This window comes from Saccopteryx leptura, chromosome 12, assembly GCF_036850995.1.
Source record: "Saccopteryx leptura isolate mSacLep1 chromosome 12, mSacLep1_pri_phased_curated, whole genome shotgun sequence".
Taxonomy (NCBI): domain Eukaryota; kingdom Metazoa; phylum Chordata; class Mammalia; order Chiroptera; family Emballonuridae; genus Saccopteryx; species Saccopteryx leptura.
Window position 1 is genome coordinate 8,487,711 of NC_089514.1, and position 26,499 is coordinate 8,514,209.

Genomic DNA, 26,499 nt, shown 5'->3' on the forward strand with positions numbered 1-26,499 from the left:
ATACATTCTTAAAAGACAATAGCAGAGAAAGGAGGCATGGGTTTTTCATATTTCCAAAAGCAGGGAGGCTGGCACCTAAACACGTAGGGTTTATCTCCTTTCAATTAATGCGCCCGAAAGCTTCGGGGAGCTCTGGCGGACCTGCTCGTGAAATCAGACGATATAGAAACGACGCTAAAAGAACCGCAGTTGCCAGCCGGTCTGGGGCTCACCTGCGCTGATTCTACAAGAGCAGAATCACTTGATTTCCTGTTTCATACGTTTCCGTTTCCCCAGCAGACGCAGCCGGTGGTCCCTTCCACACTGCCGGCGTGGAAGGGAGAGGCAAAGCCACTTCTGCATATGGTGTATCCAAACAGAGTGAGGAAGACAGTTTTAAACTTCATGTCTGTTCAGTTTAAAAGGGATACATTCCTTCCCCTCCCAGCTCATGATTAATTACAAGTTAAAGCCATTAAAAAGGTGGTGGTACCACTTTGTGAGAGGAAAAAAGATGGGAGATGTTTTTTGGTGAGATTGAACTTCAGTTAAACTATGCCCCCTAAATGCCTTTGGAAGCAGAGACGTTTATACCATTCATATTTGATTTAGTTCAGTCAAGTGGAAACATTTTCTGCAGTGTGGCTGAATATGTGAAGCACACCTACTCTTTTTTTTTTTTCTAATTGAGTTTATTAGGGTGACATAGTTAACATAATTACACAGGTGTCAGGTGCCCGATTCTATAACACATCTCTGTGCACCGCATTGATGTGTTCACCCCCCCCCCCCAAGTCAAGTCTCTGTTCATCCCCAGTTATCTCTCCTCCCCTCTCCTCCACCTCCCCCACTCCTCACAATCACCGCAGGGACAGCAGTGTGCTGAGCAAACCTGGTCTGGCCATCCTCAATTTTCACCTGTGCCTGAAGCTATGTGACAATGTAACCAGAGACTTCTTTGATATCTTAGTGTGGGAAGTTAAGTGTCTTTATTTTTACAGAGCGCCCTCTGGCTCCGTGACCCCATTTGGCACCCAAGGCTACAAACAGTGACATCACAGCACTAAGCTTCTCATTCCCTTCAAGAGCCCCCACGTGTTTCTGGTATTTCTCCACGGAGGAAAGATGTCGCTCCGGCTTCATCGTGAACATCGGGGAAGTTACCATCTCTAAAGGGCAAGTGACTCAGCTCTCAGTCACTGAGTCATTGGTCTCTGGGGAAAAGACTTCCAGAAGCTCCGACTCTCAGGATATAATGTAACTCTTGTCTCAATCTCAGAACCCGTTATCCGTGAGAAACCACGCGGCCCTCTGCTCCAGCCTTCCTCCCTTCTCATCTGACAGTGGAGACCACGGATGCTCGGAAACACTGAATGATGAGGTGTCCAAAGTCGTAAGACTGCTAATGACCGGTGTGCTCATACTGTTGAAATCCTGTTTCACCATGCTCAGCAAATACCTGGAAACGAGGATTCCAGAATCCACACCGGCATAAAGCGAGTTTCACCCTAACGGCGGCGTATCCTGCAGCCGCTTGTACCATTATCTTACCGACCTCTGGTCTCCCGGGGGACGGGATGCACCGCTGACACTCGTGTTCCCAGTTTCTGAAGAGCCCACCGCCTCACTCACACTCTCCTTCACTTCCAGAATCTGTCGCCGGATTCTGATGGTCGGCATGCCGTGTCTTTTGCAGACCAGGATTTGACAGAGATTGCAAACTTGTCAAGAGAGCCCCGGGCCTCCTGTTTTGCCGTCCGGGACACCGGCCAGGTTCTGCTCTGTTCATTGGCACGCCTGCAGGCGGCTGTATATTAGCCACGAGTCTGTGGGTCTTCTGCGGCCCATCTCGATTTCAAGTGAAACGTTGAAAAGCCCTTCTCAGCCGCCCCCTGCTTCCAGGGATGCTCAGGCTCAGGTGGCTGGGAGGGAGGCAGCCTTCCAAAGGCGCGCGTTGCCATAAAACCAGAGTGCTCAAGCTCTCGGCTTCAGAAGATAGTTCTCAGAAAGATGGTGACGGAGGAATCTGATTTCTGCCCAAGGAGATACTTCCCCTCAGGCCACGTAGAGTTGAAAAGAGGAATTTATGGAAAAAATGCCACTGTGACCTTAAACATGCAGTCTCTGGGTTGTCATCGTAATGAGGAATGGAATGCTATTAAAATATACAGCACATTTTAATGACTGCACCAGGAGTGGGCCAAAAAAAAAAAAAAAAAAGTTGAGCTCAGAATAATTCTGGGAAGGAGGGTTTTGCCAAGGAGATTTTAATGTCAAGGATGTATGTGAGACTAAAAATAAGCAGCTCACACGCATCCCGGAGCTGTGGGTGGAGAATGTATATATAATCAAATTAAATTCTTCCATTTCCCCTTATGGAAAAATCCGGTGGTAAAAATCGACTCGAAAACATTTAGTATATATTCGCTTGGAAGATTCCGAAAAATGCCAAATTCCAGACTTGTCAAAATAAAGCCCACCAGCGCTTCCTGGCTGAGGTGTTCGTAGACGACAGCAGCCAGCGATATACAAAGAAATGATAAAGCGCTTACAGCACCCTCACGCCTGGAAAAGCCACAGGGGTTCCGCTCCGGCTCCATGCACTTGTTCGAGGTGGTGACAGGGACCCCAGGAGAGCTGACCGCTCAGCCCAGCACTCCCACGGGCCCCGGGTCTAGATGAACTCTGGCTTGGACAGAACCTGCATTTCGTGCTGCTCGTTTCTCGCCGGCCCAGTCATTCTGGAATCCTGTGACCTTTGTGCCCTAGAGCAGAGTGGGAAAATAATTCGACTTGACACACAGGGAAGTAGGAACGTTCAGAGAGAACAGTTAGGGAGACTGTATTAAGGATCGGACACTGTGCTAAGCATTTTCTGTGTCACACGCCCGACTTTCCGTCTGCACTAATTACATCCCCTCCTTCCCTCTGGTTCCTACCAGAGCCCACTGAACAGACATCACTGGCCAAGAGGGAGCCGCTGCTGTTGGCCCCATTTTACCGGTGAGCAAGCTGACGTTTATGGAAGTTCAATAACGTGTCCAAGGTCACAGAGAGCTATGAGTCCGCAGTGGCAGAATTTGAGCCTCAGCTACTGGGATCAAACCCAGCCTACAACCCTGCTATCATTCTATTTTATATGAATTTCTCCTCCCAGCCCCTGTGGCTTGTGCCGGCACGCAGCTGAAAAACAGCAAAAGGACTGAGGAGTTGTGGGAGGAAGATAGGCCAGGTCTGCGACTAACTACTCCGACAGCCTCAGTCGTGTCCCTTAGCCGGGTGGGCCTTCGTCTGCCCCTCTGTGAAGCGGCACTCACACTCTGTCCCTGGTGTGTGTGGAGGCACTTCGGGTGCAGATGTTGGAACCAAAGAAAGGTCTTCTCTCTGTGACCTGGTGACGATTGCTCGAGAAGGTGATGTGGCGTGAGACCCAGGGCACGGGCCCTGGCCGGGGTCTGTGTTTCCCTTTGTCAAACTAGCGGGACCTTCTCAACCCTCGAGTGTCTCATCTATAACCCGTGGGGGGAGCGCTGGGACGAGGAAGACTCCCCCCGCCCCCGGGGAGTGGCTGGCACGCCCCTGACCTGCGGGGGAGGTGGAAGGAGCTGCTGAAGGTTAAGTAGATGAGGGGGTTGATGGCGCTATTCAAGGCCGGCAGGTTCTGAATGATCACAGAGGCGTAGAAGCGCTCCTTGGTGTCCGGAAGGAGGCTGAAATTGTCCAGCATGTCGAAGAGGAAGTACGGGCTCCAGCAGCAGATGAAGGCTGGGGGGGGAAGAGAACCATGAGCTCCCCGAGAGGCCAGGACCCAGGACCCGGGACCCGTTCCTTAGCAACCGGGATCCCTCAGAAATATTTGAAACGGTTGTGTGTGGGAACCTTCACGTCATGTTTCCTTACATACACACAGAGACGCACAGACACACCCCTGCAAGTGCGTCCCTGGAGCCCGTCCCTCTGCGAAGAGGGGGTCCCACTTGACCACTGCCGTGACTCTTGGTTGAAAGTTTGAGAACTTCTGGAGAAGTTCCACACATTCCTCTCGAATCAGACAGAGGCGGAAGTGTGTCCGTAGACAGAGTCCCTTCTCCCGCGGGCTCTCCCCCACCGGGTCCTGGGGACAAGTCTGCTTTTGTAACCCTCGCACAGTCCCGCAGCACGAGCGGGGACACTGCTTACCGAGGATGATGACCATGCTGTACTTGATGGCCTTGATTTTGGCCTTTGAGATGAGCCCTCGGTTATAGCTGGTGCACAGTTTTCCGTCTGTGGACATGAAAAGCAAACGGGAAAATGAAGTGCTGTTTCTGCCAGTACATACATTGAAAGTCAGCCCCACAGCTGTCACGGGACCACTTCTATCCTGCTCACCCGGGCCCGGGAGGACCTCCTTGGACGTTTTCAGAGTAACGATGGCTCGGGGCTGGATGTTGGAAACTGCTCAGTTTGCAGCTTAATAGAAAGTGCAAATATTTTGGGACATCCAGAGCCTCGGGAGGCTTGGCTGGATGCCGAGTCAGCTGAAGCTGGAATGAGCCACGGGACCACGAGGGACGGTGCTGAGACACCCATCCCATCCGGTTGCTCTGGCAACCAAGGGCAAAGCCGTTTTCTTAGACTGGTTACCCCCCCCCCCCCCAACTATCTCCTGCATCTGACTCGTGCATCTAACTTAGAAACTCCACTGTGACAAAAGCTCAAACCAGGGGGTATTAACAAACAAAAGCAAAAACAAAAACATCCTAAGGGTAAACATAAAATCCACTGGAATATCAGCATGATGGAGACAGAACCCACCCCACTCCTGTATTCCCTGAACTTAATGAGTGACGGGTATTTTTTGAATGAATGAACACAAACCCCTCTCCAGTCAATCAGTGGTAAAATGAACGTTGATGAGCGCGGGCAGCCTTCAGTGTAATCGCTCCTAGTGAAGGGAGCAGGGAGCTGGGAAATTTGGGGTGCAGATGTTGGGTGCGAGGTCCCCTGGTGCTGTGCAGGAGTTTTTACTGGGGGAGGGGGCCCTTCCTCTGGAAGCATGCCCTGCCCAGAGCATACCCTCACTGAAGGAAGCATGGGTAGGATGCCAACCCATGCACCTTCAGCTGGTTGCCATTGATCCCGGGCTCAATGGGCACAACCTTAGTGGTGGCCCAGGTCAGAGGCCCACCCCAGGCATCTGAGTCACACACGGGGCAGGGCACTTGTATCCTAGAAGCCGGATACTGTGCTCACGTGTCTTCCCTACATTGTTAAGATTTCACGTTTAAAGTTTATTTCAATCCCTTTGGGAACTGGTATGGTTACCTTGGCACTATTCTGACCCCCCTCCACTCCAATCCAGTCCAAATCCCCTAAGCGTCACACGTCTGCTAGAACGGAACAGAATAGGCTGAAAGAGAGACCTCCTGTTGTCCGGGAACTTGCAATTCAGCGTGAAAGACCCCACACACCCCACAAAGCTGGACAACACGAGAGAGAAACAGAAACCACGCGTGGACGGAGGAGAGAGCCGCTGCCCTCCACCGCTCTCGGGAATAATAGGAATAGGGGCTTTTCATGTGCAGTGAGCCGGCATGCTGATTGTAATTGATTCTTTACTTCTTAATGCATGTCTTGTATTAGACCTTCAAATTAATCTGTGCTTGTCACAGGACCACGAAACTTCAGTGGTATAAGGAAGCAGATGCTTCCGACGCATTGAGAGCAATGGTTCTCAACCGGGGGCAATACTGCTCCCTTCCTGAGGTTATTTAAAACAATATCTGGGGACACATCGTTGGTTGTTGCATTGGGGGGAGATTACTACTAGCATCTAACAGGTAGAAGCCGGGCTGTTCTGAAACGTCCTTCAGTGCATAGAACAGCCCCCCCACCCCCCCCACAACAAGGAAGTGTCCGGTCCTGAACGCTGATGGTGCCCAGGCCGAGACACCCAGGTTCCAGGGTGGGTACCCCGGGAAAGGCACAGGCTCCGGTGTCAGACCCATACACAGCCCCGGCTGTACCAACTGCTAGCTGAGGGACCACAGGCAAGCTGCCTCCTGTTTCCAGCCCCAATTTTAAAAATGAGACATGAAACACCAAGTTCACAGTTATTTCGAAGATTAAAAATAAAGCACTGTTGTCAAACCCCATGCTGCGTGTGTCAGTTCCCCTGGATGAGTCGCGATGAATGGGGTTTCAACTGTGTTTCAGGAGGAATGGGAGCTGCCTTTATGGAAGTGGACAGAAGGTGTTACTATATTTAGACGGTTTATTGTGTGCACTACATTGTTATCTGTGTATAGGAATTATAGACATCCAAAAATTATCAGGGAGGATTAGACCCACGGGAGGCAAGCAGAAGGGACAGCAGACCAAATTGTATCCTTACAAAGTGTCCTCATTTGCTAAGAGTAGCGGCTGACTCCTAGACTGAATGGCCCGGAAGACCTAGCTGGTTTTTCAGAAAAGGTCTCCAGAATGGCTTTGGTGATCTGAAACATGCTTTCAATGGAAACGTTCAGGCCTTTCCACAGGGCAGCTGGGTGACAATATAACCATCAACCTGCCTTCAGTCTCCCGGCGAGTTCAGCGAGGGGCATCTTTGACCTGACCACTCGAGGACATGCAAAGCCTCCAGCTCCTAAAGAAGGCTCTTCAAAGACAGCCCGGCGACAAAATGCTGCTGATTCTCCTTTATCTGGAGATAAAAGGATTAATTCTACCTGGTCGGGGGCCCTGAGCTGGAGTGAAAAGCAGTTCAATTCAGCCGTCACTGTGCATTAATAACTGGGGGAGCTTAGGGAGGGCAGGTCCATTGGTTCGGCAAACCGCCTCGGGCTGTTTAGTTCTGGTCTGAGTCCCGGGGGGCCCACGCTGGCAGTCAGTCCCCAGGTGGCCAGTGCCGCCTCACCTGCCCCACACTGCTGCCCCTTGTGGCGCCACTGGGAATCCACTCCTGCGGGTTGAACACAGAATGGGGGGGGGGGGGGGGGGTTGGGGGTTGTCCTGGGATTTTAAAACCAGGCAGAATTCACCCCTGGCGGTAGGGGAGCCGGCTGTGGACCTGTAATGAGTGCAGGCGATTAGTTTGTTAATAAGGAAGTCTACCTAGTAATAGTTTGAATATTTTTCGTATGTTGGGAACTTTGTATAATTTTTTTCCATGTGTTGAGAACTTTATTTCAGGTTGATTTTCAAAATTAAATATTTTTAGAAGGTATGTCTGATGGCAAAAAAATTTTTTTAAGCTTGACATTCGTTTTTGATTTCTGATCGTTGACGGCCTCTTTATCTACAAATATAACCCACGTATTACATATTTCTGCTCAACTGTGGCATGTTGGCCACTTCCTGCCCTAGGGTGGTTTTTCTTTTTTTTTTGACCTTCTAGCAGTCCCAGAGGTCACAGCTAGCTGTGGGGAGGTATGACCCAACTGACCTAGCTCACAGCCTTTTCTGTTCCTCAGCTCTTTGGCTCAGGCAGAACCAGGACCCCTGATGAGGCCTAAAATCATTGTGGCAGAGACAGGTTAGCTTCCATCAAACCCTCTCCTTTCCCCCAGGGGCACACAGCTAGACTACATTTCCCAGCCTCCTTTTCAGCAGGCTGTAGTCATGTGACTAAGTTCTGCCTATGGGAACACGGGAAGAACCCTTGTATACCAGACCCAGGCCTGGTGCAGATACCCCCCCCTCCCGCAGCAATCCACCACGGTGTCTTCTCCCCACCCCGCCTGCTGGGTGTTGATGCAGAGGGACGCCTTAGTAGCCATCTGTTCTGGGTGGCGGACTCTTCAATCTGCTTGTGTTATTGAAAACCGGTGTGGATCAGTGCCCTTGTCTTTGACCTTTACTGTCAACTGGCCTTTGATTGAGTAAAACCCAAACTTCTGTTCCGTTAGGGCTACAGTATTTTGGGCTTCTCTGTTGTAGCTGCTAATGTTTCCTTAATGGAAGCAGAAATTGGTACTGCATCTGAAGTGCTATTGTACTGAAAACCTGATCCGTGTGGCATTGGTCTGGTGGGCAGGCGGCAGGTGGCCAGAAACCTGATACTGGAAGCTGGGATGCTAGAGAGCCATTGGGCAGCACTGTCACACGTGATACTTGGGAAGGCAGACGGTGTCCCTACTGAGCCTAAAACTCAAAGGACAAGGTTGGTGTAGTGGTCAGTGCTCTCCAGAGAAACAAAACCAACGGAAATACATATGGATAGATACAATGACAAGGGAGCTAACTGGCCCTGGCCCACAGATGAAGCTACAACATTGAGAGGTTGTGAGCAGCAGAGGCCCGTTATCAATGATCACTGAGGCAGCGATCAGACCCAGGACGCTGCCCCTCACCTGCTGTTTCTGGTGGCCTCAAGCTAGCATCTATTAAGTTGAAAGACAGGAACTGGTTGAGGAAGCAAAGGACAAGTCAGACCTGCGAGTTCTATTAACAAAGGCTTTTTTGGCTATGGTTGCTGGCCCATGAAACTGACCAGAAGCAAATAGATCAGAAGCCTACTGAGTTTTTGTTTGTTTGTTTGTTTTTTGTATTTTTTGTATTTTTCTGAAGCTGGAAACGGGGAGAGACAGTCAGACAGACTCCCACATGCGCCCGACCGGGATCCACCCGGCACGCCCACCAGGGGCTACGCTCTGCCCACCAGGGGGGGATGCTCTGCCCCTCCAGGGCGTCGCTCTGCCGCGACCAGAGCCACTCTAGCGCCTGGGGCAGAGGCCAAGGAGCCATCCCCAGCGCCCGGGCCATCTTTGCTCCAATGGAGCCTTGGCTGCGGGAGGGGAAGAGAGAGACAGAGAGGAAGGAGGGGGGGGTGGAGAAGCAAATAGGCACTTCTCCTATGTGCCCTGGCCGGGAATCGAACCCCGGTCCCCCGCACGCCAGGCCGATGCTCTACCGCTGAGCCAACCGGCCAGGGCCAGCCTACTGAGTTTTTGAGAAGTAATATTGCCAAGTAAACCATGAGCTCGATGTCTTTGTCAACACTTAGAAATATCAGACTTTAAAATTGTTATTAATCCTGTGGGTAAAACATTGTATCTAACAGATTTAAATGTGTACCCTTCTGATTATCAGTGAGGTTGAGAATCTTATTTGTGGCCATTACTCCTTTTTCCTTCTGTAAAATGCCTGTGTCTGGCTCAGTTTTTTCCTATTTATCTTTTTAAAAATTTCTTTGATTTTTTTTTTTTTTAGGACTTCTACATAAATTCTGGATACTAAGCTTTTCCCAGGTAATGTGTTGCACAAAATTTCTTACCCTTTGTGGCTTGATTTTTAAAGTATTAACAAAGTCAAATGTATCCATCATTTCTTTTATGGCTTAATGTGTCTTGTACCTTGGTTAAGAAATCCTTCCTTACTGTAATATCATAAGGATATCGCCTTTTCTTTTATAAGTTTTTTTTTTTAATTTTTTATTTATTCATTTTTAGAGAGGAGAGAGAGAGAGAGGAGAGAGAGACAGAGAGAGAGAAGGGGGGAGGAGCTGGAAGCATCAACTCCCATATGTGCCTTGACCAGGCAAGCCCAGGGTTTCGAACCGGTGACCTCAGCATTTCCAGGTCAATGCTTTATCCACTGCGCCACCACAGGTCAGGCCTCTTTTATAAGTTTTAATAGTCAGACGTTTCACATTTAAGTCTTGAATTCACCTGAAATTTGTTTGCCTATGAATTGAGGTGAAAATACAGTTTTCTTTCTTTCCTCTGATATTCTGATATATAACAAGTTTGCATATACATGTAGTTCTGTTTCGGGGCTGTTGTATTTTCTCTTTGTCTACTGTATTGTGTCAATACCACACCCTATTGGTCACTCTGACTTTATGCTCCATCTTAATATTTAGTACAGTACACCTCTCCTATCTTGTCCCACTTCTCCGGCAGTACCCTCGCTGTTCTTGGCTCTTAAATTTTTCATGTACATTTCAAAATTGGCTTGTCAAGCTCAATAAAATACTCCACTTCAATTTTGATTGGAACTGTAGATCGGATGGGGAGAACTGACATCCCTTTATGCTATTGAATCGTACTATCCACGAACATGCTGGAAGATTCATTTACTTACGTCTTCACTTTTTTGTCCCCCCCAAGAAGTTCTTTATGTCTTTCACTAAATGCAGTTGTTGGCAGAGAAGCCCGTGTTACCCACGTGTACTGATGAAAAAGGTGCTAAGAGCAGTTCATGGGCTTATCCTAAGTCAACAGAACCCAAACCCAGTTCCTCCTCCAAAGCTGTTCTGCCCACCTCACTCTGCTTTGTTCAACATGCCATTTGGATAGAGCAGGAATCACATCCTGTCTTCCAAGTCGTAAGGGCCAGACACAGTTATATCCAGATGTTATACTTCGTCTTTCCACGGCTGCGCCTCCCCCATCTCCTGCCCCCATGCAATACATCTGCTATCTCATAGGCGTGGATAGGTACCCCTGCACATCATGAGCATGCTGGCTTATGAAAGATAACGACGCACAGGTGTGGGAACCCCATCTTCTCTACCCCCCTGCCCTCCACACTTGTTTGTGGGAAAGTCTACTAATCATGTATTACGTAGTTTATTTTCCTGCCATCCTTTGAGGGGGGAGCAACTAGACATATTGGCCAGTGAGAACAGTGGTTAAACTAATGATGACTTGAATTTTGCAGCGTGCATTTACCAGGTGAACTTCTGTTCACACTGATCGTGGCTGACACCCCCGTGGCTGAGTGATCAGCCCGGCATGCTAACACCACTGGAGAGTGTGTCTCCCGGCCAACACCCGAGCTGCTTGGCGGTGATGGCAGATAGGAAATACTATATGAATAAGATGCAGAGGATACGGGCTTCTCAGACTGCCATCTGCTCCGCACTCCGGAGGGGGTCCAGGCTGTTCTGTGGATCAGTGGCAGCTTCCTCCATCTGTGAACTCAGCCCATCACAGATGTCTACTCCAGGGTTTCCGTGTTTTCTTGGGACAGTCCTGTCTTTTCACCCCAGTGCCCTCCTCATAACCAGGCCTGAGAGGCTGGGGTGGCTCTGAATTCTGGCTCAGAAGCTGCTTAGCAGGACCCTCTGCAGGTACAGCCTGGCCAGGCTGGAAGTGCCCTTCCCCCCTCCCAGTTTCCAGGGAGGCCAGGTGGGGAAGGCAAGGCCTGCCTGGGGCAGCCTCCCGTGGGTCGGGTCTGCCCCCCGGGCGCCAATATGACAGTGCAGGCGTGTTCTACTCAGAGCCCAGGCTCGTGTTTGCTGGGGGAAACCCTCTCCAGAGGTGACATCAGCCGAGGGCTGGGTAATTCAGATTAGAGACTTACCTGAGCAGTTGGAAATCACCATCTCAGGGGTTTTGCTTTTAATCCAAATGGTTCGGATCACGATGGCATAGATGACGCTGTGGGGAGGAGCAGAGGGAATAGTGAGATGGCGAGCGGATCCCCAGCAGGAGGACCCGGGGAGAGCGCCTCTCCCGCTCCCCGAGTGTGAGGTACGGAGGTAGGAGTTGCTCCGTATTCGCCGATTACAGAGTACGGTTGAAACTGAAAGCCACCAGAATGATCAGTTGGATGCAGAACTATCTTTTTGAAGTGAGGAGGCTAAGAGTGGTGAAGTTACATTTCTCTAAGATCGCCCCCAGTGGGTAGAGGTATAGCTGAGATGAAAATCCGAACACAGGGTTTTAGATTTGTAAGTGACTCCACTACCTGCTGGTGGCATGATGGTGACTTTAGACAGCCTTTACTCTGGCCTAGTGCTTCCTGTCTCTGGTGTGCAGCCATTTGTGTGATCCTCTCCCATTGAGTGTGACGGGACCTGCGACTTGCTTCTCTAATCGATGTGTTGGGGTGAAGGTGATGGCGTGTTTGTGATTACAGAAAAGCGTGGCATCTGTCTTACTAGTGTCTGTCTCCACCGCTGGCTTTGAAGAATCAATTAATTTCTGAGACTGCAGGATCAAGCATCCTACAGCCCCTGGAAATTGATTCTGCCAGGAAGCCATGAGAGATGGGAAAAGATCCTCCTTCAGTGGAGCCTCTGACGGGCACCCCCGCCCTGGCTGACACCTTGCGTGTTGCCCTGCCTGAGCAGATGACCCAGATAAGCCACGTGCAGACTCCTGACCCACAAGAACTATGAGATAATACAGTGTGTTGTTTGAAGTCACCAGGTTCACTATCCTTTGTGATCAAGCAATAGCTAACAAATTCACTAATATAGGCTGAATGTATGTGTCCCCCCCAAAACCTCTGTGTTCAAATCCTAATGCCCGCTATGAAGGTATATTGATAGTCTGTGGAGGTGGGGTCTTTGGCAGATGCTTTAGTCATGAGGGTGGAGCCCTCATAAATGGGATTAGTGCCCTTCTAAAAACAAGCCTTAGCCTATTCCACCATGTGAGGACACAGAGAGAAGTCTGCAGCCTGGAAGAGGGCCCTCACCAAACTGTGCTGGCACCCTGATCCCAGACTCCCAGCCTCCAGAACTGTGAGAGATAACTTCCTGTTGTGGATGATCTGTGAGAGATAACTTCCTGTTGTGGGTGATCTGTGAGAGATAACTTCCTGTTGTGGATGGTCTGTGAGAGATAACTTCCTGTCGTGGATGATCTGTGAGAGATAACTTCCTGTCGTGGATGGTCTGTGAGAGATAACTTCCTGTTGTGGATGGTCTGTGAGAGATAACTTCCTGTCGTGGATGATCTGTGAGAGATAACTTCCTGTTGTGGATGATCTGTGAGAGATAACTTCCTGTTGTGGATGGTCTGTGACAGATAACTTCCTGTTGTGGATGGTCTGTGAGAGATAACTTCCTGTTGTGGATGGTCTGTGAGAGATAACTTCCTGTTGTGGATGGTCTGTGAGAGATAACTTCCTGTTGTGGATGGTCTGTGAGAGATAACTTCCTGTTGTGGGTGATCTGTGAGAGATAACTTCCTGTCGTGGATGGTCTGTGAGAGATAACTTCCTGTCGTGGATGGTCTGTGAGAGATAACTTCCTGTTGTGGATGGTCTGTGAGAGATAACTTCCTGTTGTGGATGGTCTGTGAGAGATAACTTCCTGTTGTGGGTGATCTGTGAGAGATAACTTCCTGTTGTGGATGGTCTGTGAGAGATAACTTCCTGTTGTGGGTGATCTGTGAGAGATAACTTCCTGTTGTGGATGGTCTGTGAGAGATAACTTCCTGTTGTGGATGGTCTGTGAGAGATAACTTCCTGTTGTGGATGGTCTGTGAGAGATAACTTCCTGTTGTGGGTGATCTGTGAGAGATAACTTCCTGTCGTGGATGGTCTGTGAGAGATAACTTCCTGTCGTGGATGGTCTGTGAGAGATAACTTCCTGTTGTGGATGGTCTGTGAGAGATAACTTCCTGTTGTGGATGGTCTGTGAGAGATAACTTCCTGTTGTGGGTGATCTGTGAGAGATAACTTCCTGTTGTGGATGGTCTGTGAGAGATAACTTCCTGTTGTGGGTGATCTGTGAGAGATAACTTCCTGTTGTGGGTGATCTGTGAGAGATAACTTCCTGTTGTGGATGGTCTGTGAGAGATAACTTCCTGTTGTGGGTGATCTGTGAGAGATAACTTCCTGTTGTGGATGATCTGTGAGAGATAACTTCCTGTTGTGGATGATCTGTGAGAGATAACTTCCTGTTGTGGATGGTCTGTGAGAGATAACTTCCTGTCGTGGGTGATCTGTGAGAGATAACTTCCTGTTGTGGATGGTCTGTGAGAGATAACTTCCTGTTGTGGATGATCTGTGGCCGTTTGATGTAGCAGCCCAAATGAACAAAGACAGTGAGCACCAGCTGAAACTATAAAATGGAGTTAATAATACAAACCTCTGAATAGTCTTTTAAGATCAAATGTGACAACATTTAAAGTGCCAAGCCCAGCACTTGAAAATCAGCAGAGACTCAGTAGATGTCGTTTTCTGTCCCTCTTTCTCCCCCACTTTTCCTGTGATATCGCATCTGCTCTTGTGTGATTGACTCTGTGCCTAACAGGAACCACAACGTATTAATAACTCAGAAGCATTGGCAGATTTTGTCTCCTGTGTCCCTTTGATGAATGTAAGAAGCAATGCCCTTCTTTCCTGTCATTTGACATTTCAAATATATTAAGTCTCTTGACTAAAAACTTGAGGAGAAAGCACTGCTTTCTTATAAAACCATACCAACTTCCCTCTTGAGAATCACAGGTTAGAAAAAAAATCAGAGCTCTACTTTGCAGCGGCTGACAAAGCACTAATTGCTTTTAATGATCTTTAGGATATAACTTAATTAATGACTGCGTTAAAATGTTCTGCTTCAGGCTTTGCCTGCCTCGTTCGGCCAGCCCCTCTGAGTGCTCCGAGAAAGCTCACAGCTGTTTGGGACCCTCCCCTCATTCTCCTCAGGTATCTGCCTGCCCAGGGAGATGTTTTTCCCCTGCAATTTGTAGGTCTACAATAAGAAAAAATGAGAGGAAAATGACTAATAAATCTATTCTTTACTTTAAATTGAGTACTTGCTAAAGCAAGAAAGCTTTCCCCAGGTAAATGAAATCCAAGGAAAGGTTACAACCACCACGAAGTGCTGGGTATTACAATCGCAAGCCTAGCGCTTGATTGATCAATAATTCAAATATTTATTGACCATCAACCACAGACTCGATGGATATTAAGAAAGGTCTTATGTGCTAGGTCTTATGGTTCTATGTGCTTGTCTCTGATCTCGCCTTTAAAGGACCAGTCAGGACCAGCTTTACTGTTAACCAGAAAAATGCCCACTAAGTAGAGTGCCACTTTAATTTATTACCCAAATCAGGCCATTTCTCAGAGGTAACAGTCATGCATCAGTGCTACTGCTGAATTATAGCTCTCCCCTCCTCCTTCCTCATCCTTTCTTCTAATTACTCCGCAAGTTCTGTGGACTATCCCTTCAAAATAGCTCTATTACGTGGACCATCCTCTCCATTCCTGCTCTTCCAGACCCTGACCATCTCTTTTTATGTGTGTTGATGAGTGTTTATGGTGGGAAGATAATCATAACATGAAATGTATCACATGAACCGTTTTTTAAGGGTTCAGGTCGGTGACACTGAGTAAGTACGTTCAGACTGGTGTGCCACCATCGCCACCGTCCATTTCCGGAACTTTCTCATCTTCCCAAACGGAAACTCTGTATCCACGAAACACAAACATTTGGAAAGCTTCCTGAATTTGTAGCTTATTCTTACCCGGAGGCCACCCCAATCTTCTCCATATCATCCCAATTTTAGGATATTTGCTGTCCAAGCGAGTACCCCTTGCCATGTCTTGCTTGATTATTGCTGCAATCGTCTTAAGACCTCCACTCTGCTGCTGCCCGGATGCCCACACCACCACCAGAGCTGGTGCTTCGGGGCAGAGCGCCGTTCCCTGGCCTACAGGCCCTTCAGCGCCTACGCTGTCCTACGAGATGACACCCGGTCTCATAGGCCAGGCGTCCAAAGCCTCCCTTCCTCTTCCTCAGCCTTCCTCACCTTGATCAGGATCATCCTGCCCATAATCATACATCACACACCACATGTAGATCACATCAATATCTTTTATATAATCCATTCTATATGATTACAAAGGAGCAAAGTGTTGTGAAGAGATACGGTGGGGTGAGAGGTAATAGGGGCCCTCACTTGTCCTGGGGGTTGGGGACCCCCTCCCCAGGGGATGTGAAGTCTCGGCTATGATCTGGAGGAGACAGCGGCGTTTTAAACACGGAGGGCGCTGGTCACTCAGGCAGAGGGAACGGCAGGTGCCCAGCCTCAGAGGCCGGAGGGAGTGTGGCAGAAGCAGGTGCGCAGGCCGTCTGTGAGCCGGAGGTGAGGCCGGCCTCGTGCACAGCGTTGGAGGTTTTTGAACTTTCTCGTTGAACGATGGAAATTTATTAGAGGGCTCTAATCAGGAAAGTGAAATAATTGATTTAACTTTTTTTTTTTTCCCCGAAAGATCAGACATTTTGTTTCTATATAGATGTAGAGGCTAAGTATGTGAACTGAACAGTCCTGGACAAGTATACAACAAGTTCTTAACAGCGCTCCCTCTGTGGGGTGCCTGCCACCAGGGAGGAAGTGGGAGGAATATTTTTATTTTTCATCTCGCACTCTATTGTCTGCTTAGCGATTTCCCAAACAAAACGATCGCTCTGACTGCCCGGTGGAATGGGAACTGCAGAGGGGTCAGGATAGGACGCTATTGCAAGAGACAGAATGAAAGATGGTAAGACCGCTGGGCGCGTGTTCCGACTCGACTGTCCCTGTATCTCATCCCGTCTCCTGGGGAAATGACTGCAGTCACGTGGCCTAATGACTTGGGGGAGAGAATGTGCTCCCAGAGCAACTGAAGCTGCTGGATGTGGCGCAGGAGCCCTAAGATGGGAACAGAGTCGATGGCCTCACCTGTCACCCTGGTGAGCGCATGGTTGGGGGGGGGGGGGGCGGGGAGCAGGCAGAGCTGGGCCCCGCCCTGGGCCCGCCCCTCTGTACAGTGCTTGACACCCGGTCTCCATTGGTTACCACGGGGCGGGGCCCTCTGTGGTCAATGCTGACTACTCATCGGTTGTGAGTTTTGTTTCCTGCAAGTTCTTAGTCTATGATTTCACATGTGAACAATGGGAAGTTGAGTTGATTGCCCCATTTTATCGAGGACAAAGCTGAAGTCCCATGAGTAAGCAGGGTCAGAGACCAGATTCCAATCCGGGTCTGCTGGCCACCAGAGCGGGGATGAGATATTGTGACGACAATAGGGGCGATTGGCTCACCGTGACTGTCCACCAATAATCATGCCAAACCCGTCATGGAAATGACCCCGTTTAACCTCTCCGACAACTTTATATGGTTGGTGCCGGTGTCATTCCTGTTTTCTGCTTGGGAAGGCTTCCGTGCCGGTCTGAGCTCTCCCCGCTAGAGGAGGGGGGCTGGGCCAGAGCCTGGGTCCGCTGACGGCCAAGTCCCGTTAACAAGCGCACGCTGCTGTCTCTCAGCAAGGCAGGGACATAGGCTCCTTTCTGGGTGGCATTTGGGCCGCACCTGCTCTGTACAGTTCTAGTTCTTACCTGGGTGCTTTCTTTGGTTTCTAGACCAGGTTAGCCCCCGCTGCTGGGGCCCCAGGGGGCTCTCTATTTGTCCTGCCGTAACACTCATCAATCACACTGTGTTATAACTTCTCTTTTTTCATTGGCTGCCTCCTCCGTTACACAGATGGTTTCTGAACTCAGACCCCAGGAATGGCTGGTCATTTCTATATCCCCCTTTGCCTGGCCCACTGTCTGGCAGAGGGTGAGTGCCCTGCAGGTGTTTCTAGAAATAATGAGTGAATAGAAAGAGGCATGAAACAAACAGTCTAGAGAGAGTCACTCCCTGCACTAACGTGGCAGGTCACCTCCTTGGTCTCAGTCCTCCTGTCTGTGGACTATGCTGGCCAGGCCCCTGGGACCGTTTTGGCCACCATGGCCTTGTACTCCACGGGGCTGGTACAAACTCCAGCACGGGGCTTTCCCAGCCTGATCCCAGTCTCCAAGTAACAGAAATGCATTTGTTTCATATAACATGCATCCTTGCTCCATGACAAATGTGCTTTCTTCCACTTACTCCTTTGCAACTGCCGGCCCCGGACCTTTTATGCTTCCACCGTTACCTCACGGAGAAAAAACGAGCGGAGAATGAGGAATCAATTAGGTAGCAAGAAAATAAACAGAGCTAAAGCAGAGCAATTACACCAGGGCTAATCACCTCCCCTGCGACAGTGGGACAGTTATGCCGAGTGAATTTGGAAACAACAGAAGTTGTGTTGACCCTGAAAATCATTGTATTGCCTTCCCTGTCAGTCAAGTCCTGGGAGCCTGATTTAACTGGTGACAGAACGGCTAAATCTTTATTCACGCACAGCCCTCTCACGGCTTTGCCACAGAAGATAGGACGCCTTTCTTTTTCTCTCTCACCTTCCTTCTCTGCCTTTCTCCCTCTCTCCTGTCTTTTTTCCTCCCTTCCTTCCTTTCCATCACGTACAGCAAAACTGAGCAAGGCACTCAATGGCCAGATATGTCCACGTTAGGGGTGTGTGTGAGGGACGGCGACGTGTCACCTCTGTCCAGTGCTTGATGCAATGTATCAGGCAGGCCTGCCTTGGTCATTCAGTCTAGCATTTAGGGAGTGTCCATTGTGTGTTGGATTTGGAATCCAGAAACTGAGAGACAACAGTTCCTGGACTCGAGAGGTACAGCCGCACAAGCCGGCAATGACGGGACCTCGAAGCCTTCACGGCGACACGGACAAGCTGAAGGTGGAGGTGAGCGAGGGGACACCTGAGGCAGGACGTGGCCTCGGGCGGGCAGGGGCAGCTGTATTGGAGTTGGCATTTGATGTGGGAGCGGCAGAAGGTGAACTGGTTTGCCAGGAGCAGGGCAGGGTGGGCATGGTTGGGGGCCAGGGATGACCTGTGCAGGGCACCAGGTGAGAGGGACCTGGGGCATTCAGAAACCACAGGTGGTCGGTCTGTTGGGGCTGTAATATGAGGTGCAGGGGTTGTGTCCTCAACTTCCCCTGGAGCAGCTAGAAATCTTTAAAAGTGACAGTGATCTCATCCTAGCAGATATGAATGCAGAGCAAGCTACAGCAATGAAAACCATGTGGTCTTAGGGGGCAGAGAAGCCGCTAATTTAGCTGTGTGTGTGTGTTTTCTCAATTATGCCCATCACTATTAACTAAAAATAAAACTGTATTCAAAATCAGGGAGGAAATGGCAAACTAGGGAAACACAACACATAAAAACGCTTATTGTGTAAGGAATATCTCTAAAGGTAGAGAATACAGAAAATAACAACAAAATAAAGAGAATAAAAGCTAAGGAACAGAGCACTTATAAATATAGATATGTAAACAACAGAATTGCCATTTCATACCATGGAGAAGAGACAGAGTTTTCTGTGATGTTGAGGCAAGTGACCTTGCATTAAAAAAAAAAACAAATTTAACAGATCTCTAATTCCTAGCTACCATCGAAAGTAAACGGCATTGGGACAATTGGCAAATCAAATCAAATGTATTTTTAAAGTGATATTTTTAACATACTTCCGACATTAAAATTATTTTCAAATAATTAATATCATAAGTCATAAAAAAATTAAAGTGTAGAAAAGTATATTTTTATCATTTCATTTCTTAGGAATAAAAAATACAGAGATGCCTAGGTCGATGTGAATACACTAACAGGTAAAATTCCTACATAAGTCACAGAAGCCGTGTGTATTTCACTCATATTTTCACATGTGTTTATACAGAGTTTTGTAAAGTGCTTTCCTCTTTTTAACATTTGGCTTTCTCATTTCTCATTTTACTATTCACGCTCTGTCTACTCTTCTTCATTATGCCAGTCTTAGGATCCCAAAGCAAAAGAAACCACATTCAACAGGAAAGGGCAAATGACAAATTAGGAAAATATCCTCAAGATGTAATAAAAACAGGAGGAGTTTACGTAAAGAATATCTCTGGAGTATAGAGAAAGATGGGTGAAAGAGTATCAATAGGTAATTGCCTTAAAAAATAAAAATGATAAACATAGGAAATGTGTTCAGCCTTATTTGTAATGAAAAAATGTAAATTACACAACAACAAATATATACACGTGTATTTGCCTATGAATTTGGTAAGGATATATATCTATACACCTGTATCTATCTATGCATATCTATATCTATACCTCTATATCCACATCTATCTATCAAGGGTATATAATGTACAAAGGACAATAAAGCATAAGTGATCACTTTGACTTGTTTTTGTCCTCTTAATCTTAGAATTAAGAATTTAATATTATCTAAAAGAACTACAAATAGCAGAATCAAGGTCTGGGAGCCATAGTGTGAGAAAGAAGGAAAGAAAGAAAGAGAGAGAGAGAGATAAAGAAAGAAAAGAAAGAAAGAAAGAAAGAAAGAAAGAAAGAAAGAAAGAAAGAAAGAAAGGGAGGGAGGGAGGGAGGGAGGGAGGGAGGGAAGAAAAGAAAGGGAGGGAGGAAAGAAGGAAAAGAAGAAAGGAAGGAAGGAAGGAAAGAAGGAAGGAAGGAAGGAAGGAAGGAAGGAAGGAAGGAAGGAAGGAAGGAAGGAAGGGAGGAAAGAAAAGAAAGGGAGGGAGGAAAGGAAGGAGGGAGGGAGGGAGCGAGGGAGGGAGGGAGAGAGGGAGGGAGGGAGAGAAAAAGAAAGAGTTGAACCCTAGCTATGACAGATATGAAATTGTAGCAACTTATCCTGGGAGTCAGCTGGGAAATTCCCTCTGAGCCTGGTCTTGTTTGGGGGGGGGGGCACGGTAGGAGCTGAGGGTGCTGGGTCCGCCAGAGAGGAGCTCTGTCTCTAACAGGAGGACCCTGGCCACTCAGGAGTGGCGGTCATGACTGAGCAAAGAAGGAACGCTACCGCTACCCTACCGAGAAGCTCCAGGGCAGAGGGAGGTCACTCTGAAGGCTCCTGGTTCCGCCCAGGCAGGAGGCAAGGAGGAACATTTGAGGAGGCCTTCGCTGGACGAGCGCTGAGTGAACCCCGCCGTGGGAGTCATGCCCTTTAACCACCCAGTTACACTTTGCTCTCCCCAAGGACAGCACAAAAGCACCCGAGTTGGGCTGTAGGCAAGTCTGAGGAGGAGTCCCAGTGGGAAGAAGCAGCTCCCACAAATGGGGCCCATTCCAGACAGTGAAAGACCGACCGGGCAGATCTGGGCAGACAGCACAGTGGGAGCCACGCGCTTCACACACGTATGCACCCTTCTGAACAAGGGCTTTGATTGGTTTCAGGAACCGATAGGAAATCAATGAGGAGAGAAGCAGGGACCCATGTTGCCCCTGGAATCGATGAGTCAGCTACCTGCGACAAGCTGAGCTTTCTTCCAAATCCTCTCTCATGTCTGGGACAAGCATCTCTCCCTCCCACCTGCCCCTTCTAACGTTGCTATGACTCGCCTCTAACTGGTCGTCTAAAACACCTGCGTGGTTCCTTCAAGACTCATCCCGAGTTCCGCTCGGTGCAGAGGAGCACAGGAAGTTGAAATGAATTGTAGATGTTAATTTATCAGTGGGGCAGCGATGACTGGACGGCCTCTATTCTCAGCAAGGCTGTGGGCTGGCTCAGGGGGCTCGTTCCGCCCAGTCTGACCTCAGATGCAGAGCAAGTCCTTTTGCCTCTTTGAGCCCTAAGTCTGTTCTTGTGGAAAAACTCGGGGGTTGAATGATGGGATGACTAACGTTCTCTAGCGTTAGTGTTTCCTGAGACTACGGGTGAGGAAAGCGCAAGAACGAGTGATTCCCATATTATCAGAAAACAATTGAAAAATACTTAACCACATCACGATCAAAGAAATGCATATTGAAACAGTGGGATACTTTTTCTTTAAACCCTATGATTCGCAAAGATTTAGTAAAGAGATGGCACCACCTTCCACTGGGCAAAGGGAAGAAAAACCCGAGTTCTTACAGGCTGTGTGTTGGCAGGAAGCCACCGTTCCTGGAGGACAGTTCATGAATATGCATAAGTCTTCCAATGAGTGTGGGCTTTGATCTAGCAGCTCCACCAGAATGAGTTCTGAGGAAATAACCAAGGACCCAAGTGGTTTTAAGTGCAGAGATTTTTATCCCAGGATTATTTATACTACCAACACCAAAGGCTAATCTTCCTTTGCCCAGGACAAATTATGTGACACATTGTGGCAGGCTGGGGGACACTCAGAAGATGCAGGATTGTGAGACCAGCCTGTCCCACATTCACGCAAGACACCCAGGTATCTCCCTGCCACCCCCACCCATGCAGAACCACCTTTCCAGAGGTGGCCCTGCCCTGTCCAGGTGGCTGCGGTCTTCTCTGCTGAAAGACCAGCGCTAGTGCCCCCTGCTGGCCGCAGGACAAAGGGAACATCCTATGACTTAGTTGCTAAGGCCCTTCATAATTGAGCTTGACCCACCTAGAAAGAGCTTATTGTCAACTTCTCTCCCACTGGCTCTGCCTGCCTGTCCTCTCCTGTCACCAAACTCATTCTGACCTCCGGTCCCCAGGGAGCCAGCTATCTCTCCATTTCCCCCTTCTCCTCTCTGAATCCTTCTATATCCTTCAATGTGGCTTCTGAGAAATGTTTCCTGCCAGTACCTGACCTCGCTGCACACATACTCTGCTACATCTTTTGTGTCATTGTGGTTTTTGTTCGGCTTTGTTTCAAGTATGTCTATCTTTTCAATGATAAGATCTCTGAGACTGGTACTCTGTCTTACATCTGAAAGGCTGAGGAAAGAACAGGGTATGAAATCAGACAAACCTGGGATCAAATCCTGTGTGATGTTGTATTAGTCACTTACCCTCTCTGAGCTCGAGTTTTATCATTTATTAAAAGGGGACAGCAGTAGGTATTCCATAGACTTGTTGCGTGGTTAATGGGGTAATTGTCAGCCACTCAGTATAATGCCTGTCCCATGGTAGACACTCAGAAAATGTTAGTTTCCTGCCCCTTATTCTGCTTTGGAGAAACTGGGCATAGCACAATACCCCCACCCCCGGAGAACACGAGGAACCGTGAGTGAGTCGTTGCGGGGGAGAGCATCAGTTGGACCGGGAGAGCTTTTACCTGATGATTGCCAGAGGGAGGAAGAACACCAGGAAAGCCACGGTGGTCATGTACGGGGTCCAGTAGGAGTCATCGGGCCACAGCGCCCAGCACTGCACTTCGCCGTTGGCGAGCTTCCTCTTCCCAAATATGATCAGGGTGGGAATGGCAAACAGGAACGAGAGGCCCCAGGCGACCGCGATGAGCACCTTGGCTTGCTTTTCTGCTCAAAGGAAAGAGAGGGGGGGCTGGACCTCGGGACGCATTCTTCGGGAGGGCACTTAGAGTCCAGTGTAGAAAGGGGTCAGCATGCGAGGGGAGCTCTGGGCTGCTTTGAGTCTCAGTTTCCTCATCTGTGAAATAAGGACAGCAGGCCCTACATCTAGGGCGGAGGCATAGATAACTTACATGTATCAATATCTCTCTGCCCTGTTCTAATGATTTCCTCAGGATGAACTCTTAGAAGCAGAAGACTTTGCCAAATATTGTTACATTTCCCCCCAAAGTGTCTATGATTTAGGGCTCCGAGTGAAAGTGCATGGAACTCCTGCTCCCTTACACTGCGAGGGGTCTTTCCCTTAATGTTGGCATCTACTTGGTCAGATTTCCTGTCCAAGTGTTTAATCTTGCGTCCTTCCACTAGTAGTCAAAAAGAGCCTGTCTATATGTCCTTTCTATATGTTGTGTTTTTTAATAATTTTATGTCCTGTGCCCATGTTTTCAACTGGTATGTTATTTCTTTGCCAGAGTTCTTGATAAGAAAGATATTAGCCCTTTGCCTGTGATATATAAATACTTCCGATTTGTTATTTTTACTGTAAGTATGATTCTGAGGCTTGTTATTTATATAGTGAATTAAATTTTTTTGATATATTAAAAACTATCTCCATTTCCCCTTATTGTTTCTGTTTTGGGTGGTGTTCCTAGAAAGCTCTTTCTCTCCCACAACTTATGAACGTTTTACCCTCACCCCTCCCTTTCCACACTGAACAGGTTCATTTTTCTCCTCAAGCTGGAATGCGCTTTGTAATCCGTTGTGACAGGTGGTCAGCTGATGCTTTTTAAATGCTTAGCCATTTTAACATCATAGACTAGCTCTCTCTTTTCTTACTAATTGGATGCCCCACGTGCTTTACGCAGGTTATTTGCTTCCAGCCTCCCATTATGTTAATTATCACAGCATTATATTTTGTTTTAATACTGCAGATAGCACTGCATATCTCTTCATTATTAGGACATGTTTTCCTAATTATTTCATATCTACATTTCCTAATGAATCTTAAAATCGCCTATCTCTGTGGAGTTTTTGGCTACAGAAACTACCACTTTAATAAAAAATAAATCAGTAAAAAAAAATAATCAATGGAACGTGTCCCCTTCCCCCTTCTCCTCTCCTTCCGTTAGGTCAGTTGTCATTGCCTCATGCCAGCTCAGCCACTGGAGGGTCCCGCCGGCTTCCCCCTGGTCCGCTCTCCACGGGAAGGCGTGGGGCTCCTTGGGGAGTCTTTTCTCCTGCCTTCCCTCAGCTCCGTGCCCCTCACAGTGGCCCCTGAGTCCCTATGAGCTGCGGGTCCATGGTGATGCTGGCGTAGGGTCCCCCTCACGCCCTGGTCTCCCTAACTACCTCCCCCTGTAACCAGGGGCATCTTTGCCGCCTCCCACAAGGCCACCCAGCTTTCCGAGGGGCGTTGGCATTTCTGTTAAACCTGCTCCCTGCGTGCTGGGAAGGCCTGGAAGTTCGGGTGTCTGGATGGCTCCTTTCTCAGGCTTCCATCCCGGTGTCCGTGCCTGCATCTTTCCCTGGCGCCGCGGGAAACGGCGATTTCCCAAGTGCCCTATGTGGAACCTCCATTAATTTTGTGCTGAGGAAATAAATTGCTTTACGTATCCGAAAGAACACCATCACCTTCGTCGCCACCGTTCTATTCAATAGTAATTTAGAGCGCTGTTCAGAGCGATGCACAGTGTCTCCCAGAACTCGTAGTATTTGCCTTGAGCTACACAGCGGATAAATATTTACATATATATTTTTACCCAATGAATATGGGGAGGCGTGTCACTGACCACGCCTCCCTCTCGGCTATGGATTCTAAGCCGTCCTGAGACACCCCTCACACGTTTTCTTTTTCTTTTTCTTTTTTTTCTTTTTGATTTTTTATTTATTTTTTTTGTATTTTTCTGAAGCTGGAAACGGGGAGAGACAGTCAGACAGACTCGCGCATGCGCCCGACCGGGATCCACCCGGCACGCCCACCAGGGGCGACGCTCTGCCCACCAGGGGGCGATGCTCTGCCCACCAGGGGGCGATGCTCTGCCCCTCCGGGGCGTCGCTCTGCCGCGACCAGAGCCACTCTAGCGCCTGGGGCAGAGGCCAAGGAGCCATCCCCAGCGCCCAGGCCATCCTTGCTCCAATGGAGCCTTGACTGCGGGAGGGGAAGAGAGAGACAGAGAGGAAGGAGGGGGGTGTGGGTGGAGAAGCAAATGGGCGCTTCTCCTATGTGCCCTGGCTGGGAATCGAACCCGGGCCCCCCTGCACGCCAGGCAGACGCTCTACCGCTGAGCCAACCAGCCAGGGCCACACGTTTTCTTTATGCTTACTTTCCCTTCTCTCCTATTGCTTCACCTTAAAATGCCCCGGAGGCTGTCTTTTTTGTACGCCACATCCAGTGCTTCCTGGAGCCCGCTGGACATAAAGAAATGAATGGTGAGCACAGCACAGGGTTGTGTGCATGTATGTATGGTAGACCGTCTCTCCCACTCCTCTCATCCCACTCCCTGCCTCCTTCTCTACACAGTCACCAGGGCACGGCAGTGCCAGAAAGCTCGGTGCTGGCCACACATACATGCATACACACATATAACCTAACCTACAAGAAGCCTAAGAAACAGGTGTAAATTCTATTTTTAAGTTATTTTTAATTGCACACCATATATGGTATGTTTCTGGTTAAAAATGACCTTTTTGCATGTAAGTCCCTGTGGTCACTATGGCTAGTCCAACTCCCTTCCTCTGAAGCGAGGACTAGTTGGTGTGTGTCCTTGCAGGCAGTTGGATATTATTCTGGGATCTCCCTTTTTCTTATATCCTCTCTCTCTCTCTCTCTCTCTCTCTCTCTCTCTCTCTCTCAGCATTGAATCCCTGCTATTCTAAGCAATGCTACAAGACACAACACGTGTACACATGCACACATGTGGGCGTTCCTCCAGAGAAGAGACCAACAACTAGAATTTCTGTGTCAAGAGGCTGCATGTTTTACATTTAATTACATATTGTTAAATTGCCACTCAGAGTACCCATGCCAACGCTATCTGATGTAACCTATGGCATTTGAGGACATTAATTGTGCTTATTCCAAAGTTCTGCTTGCTCTATTAAATCTTGCATCCTGAGGTGTAAATTCTGCAAAGTGGTATTTTAAATATATGACCTATCTTCCACAGTTTGGCTTCTGTCACATTTTTAAATGAGACTTGATTACACCTCGTAGCCAGGCTCTTACTTTAGGGTCTTTATTTTATCAGTTTTCCCAGCCTGCTTGGAGAGTGCCATGAGGAGTCACTAGATGGTGGGTTCTTACTTGCTTTCAGGGTTGGGAAGAAGTATAGGCTCTGCCTGTGGGCAGAGAAATGAACAGCAGTCCCATGACTAGGTACCCAGCGTGTCCTCCCAGACATCACTGCTTCCAAAATGCCACTCTGCCTCTTCGAATCCAGCATCCCCACTACTTGCAAGCAGAGACCACTGTCCTTCGGGGACGGGGAGGACGGCAGGTAGGGAGACATGCTGTGACAACCTTCCTCCCTCCGCCCCAGGAGTCCCCCTGCTGGCTCCTGGAGTCCTTCCTGCGCCGGGCATTTGCACGGTCTATTCGGGAAGCGCTCCAAGCACGCGGCCACATTGCTGCAGCGTCGTCTGCGGGTATCGAGGCTGTGTGGTTCCCGCCTTCCCTGTGGCCCTCTG

General features: G+C 48.7%; 1 protein-coding gene across 2 annotated transcripts in view; it reads right to left on the minus strand.

Annotated features, from left to right (window-relative positions):
• Positions 1–2,653: 2,653 nt before the first annotated feature.
• NPSR1 (neuropeptide S receptor 1) overlaps positions 2,654–26,499 on the minus strand; it is a 107,486-nt gene continuing 83,640 nt past the window's right edge. For both annotated transcript variants that reach the window (XM_066354096.1, XM_066354095.1), the window contains 5 exons: positions 22,560–22,761; positions 11,269–11,345; positions 4,159–4,245; positions 3,564–3,744; positions 2,654–2,744 (listed from right to left, as the gene is read on the minus strand). In XM_066354096.1, the coding sequence (XP_066210193.1) occupies positions 2,654–2,744; positions 3,564–3,744; positions 4,159–4,245; positions 11,269–11,345; positions 22,560–22,761 (638 nt within the window). The remainder of the gene's footprint in view (positions 2,745–3,563; positions 3,745–4,158; positions 4,246–11,268; positions 11,346–22,559; positions 22,762–26,499) is intronic.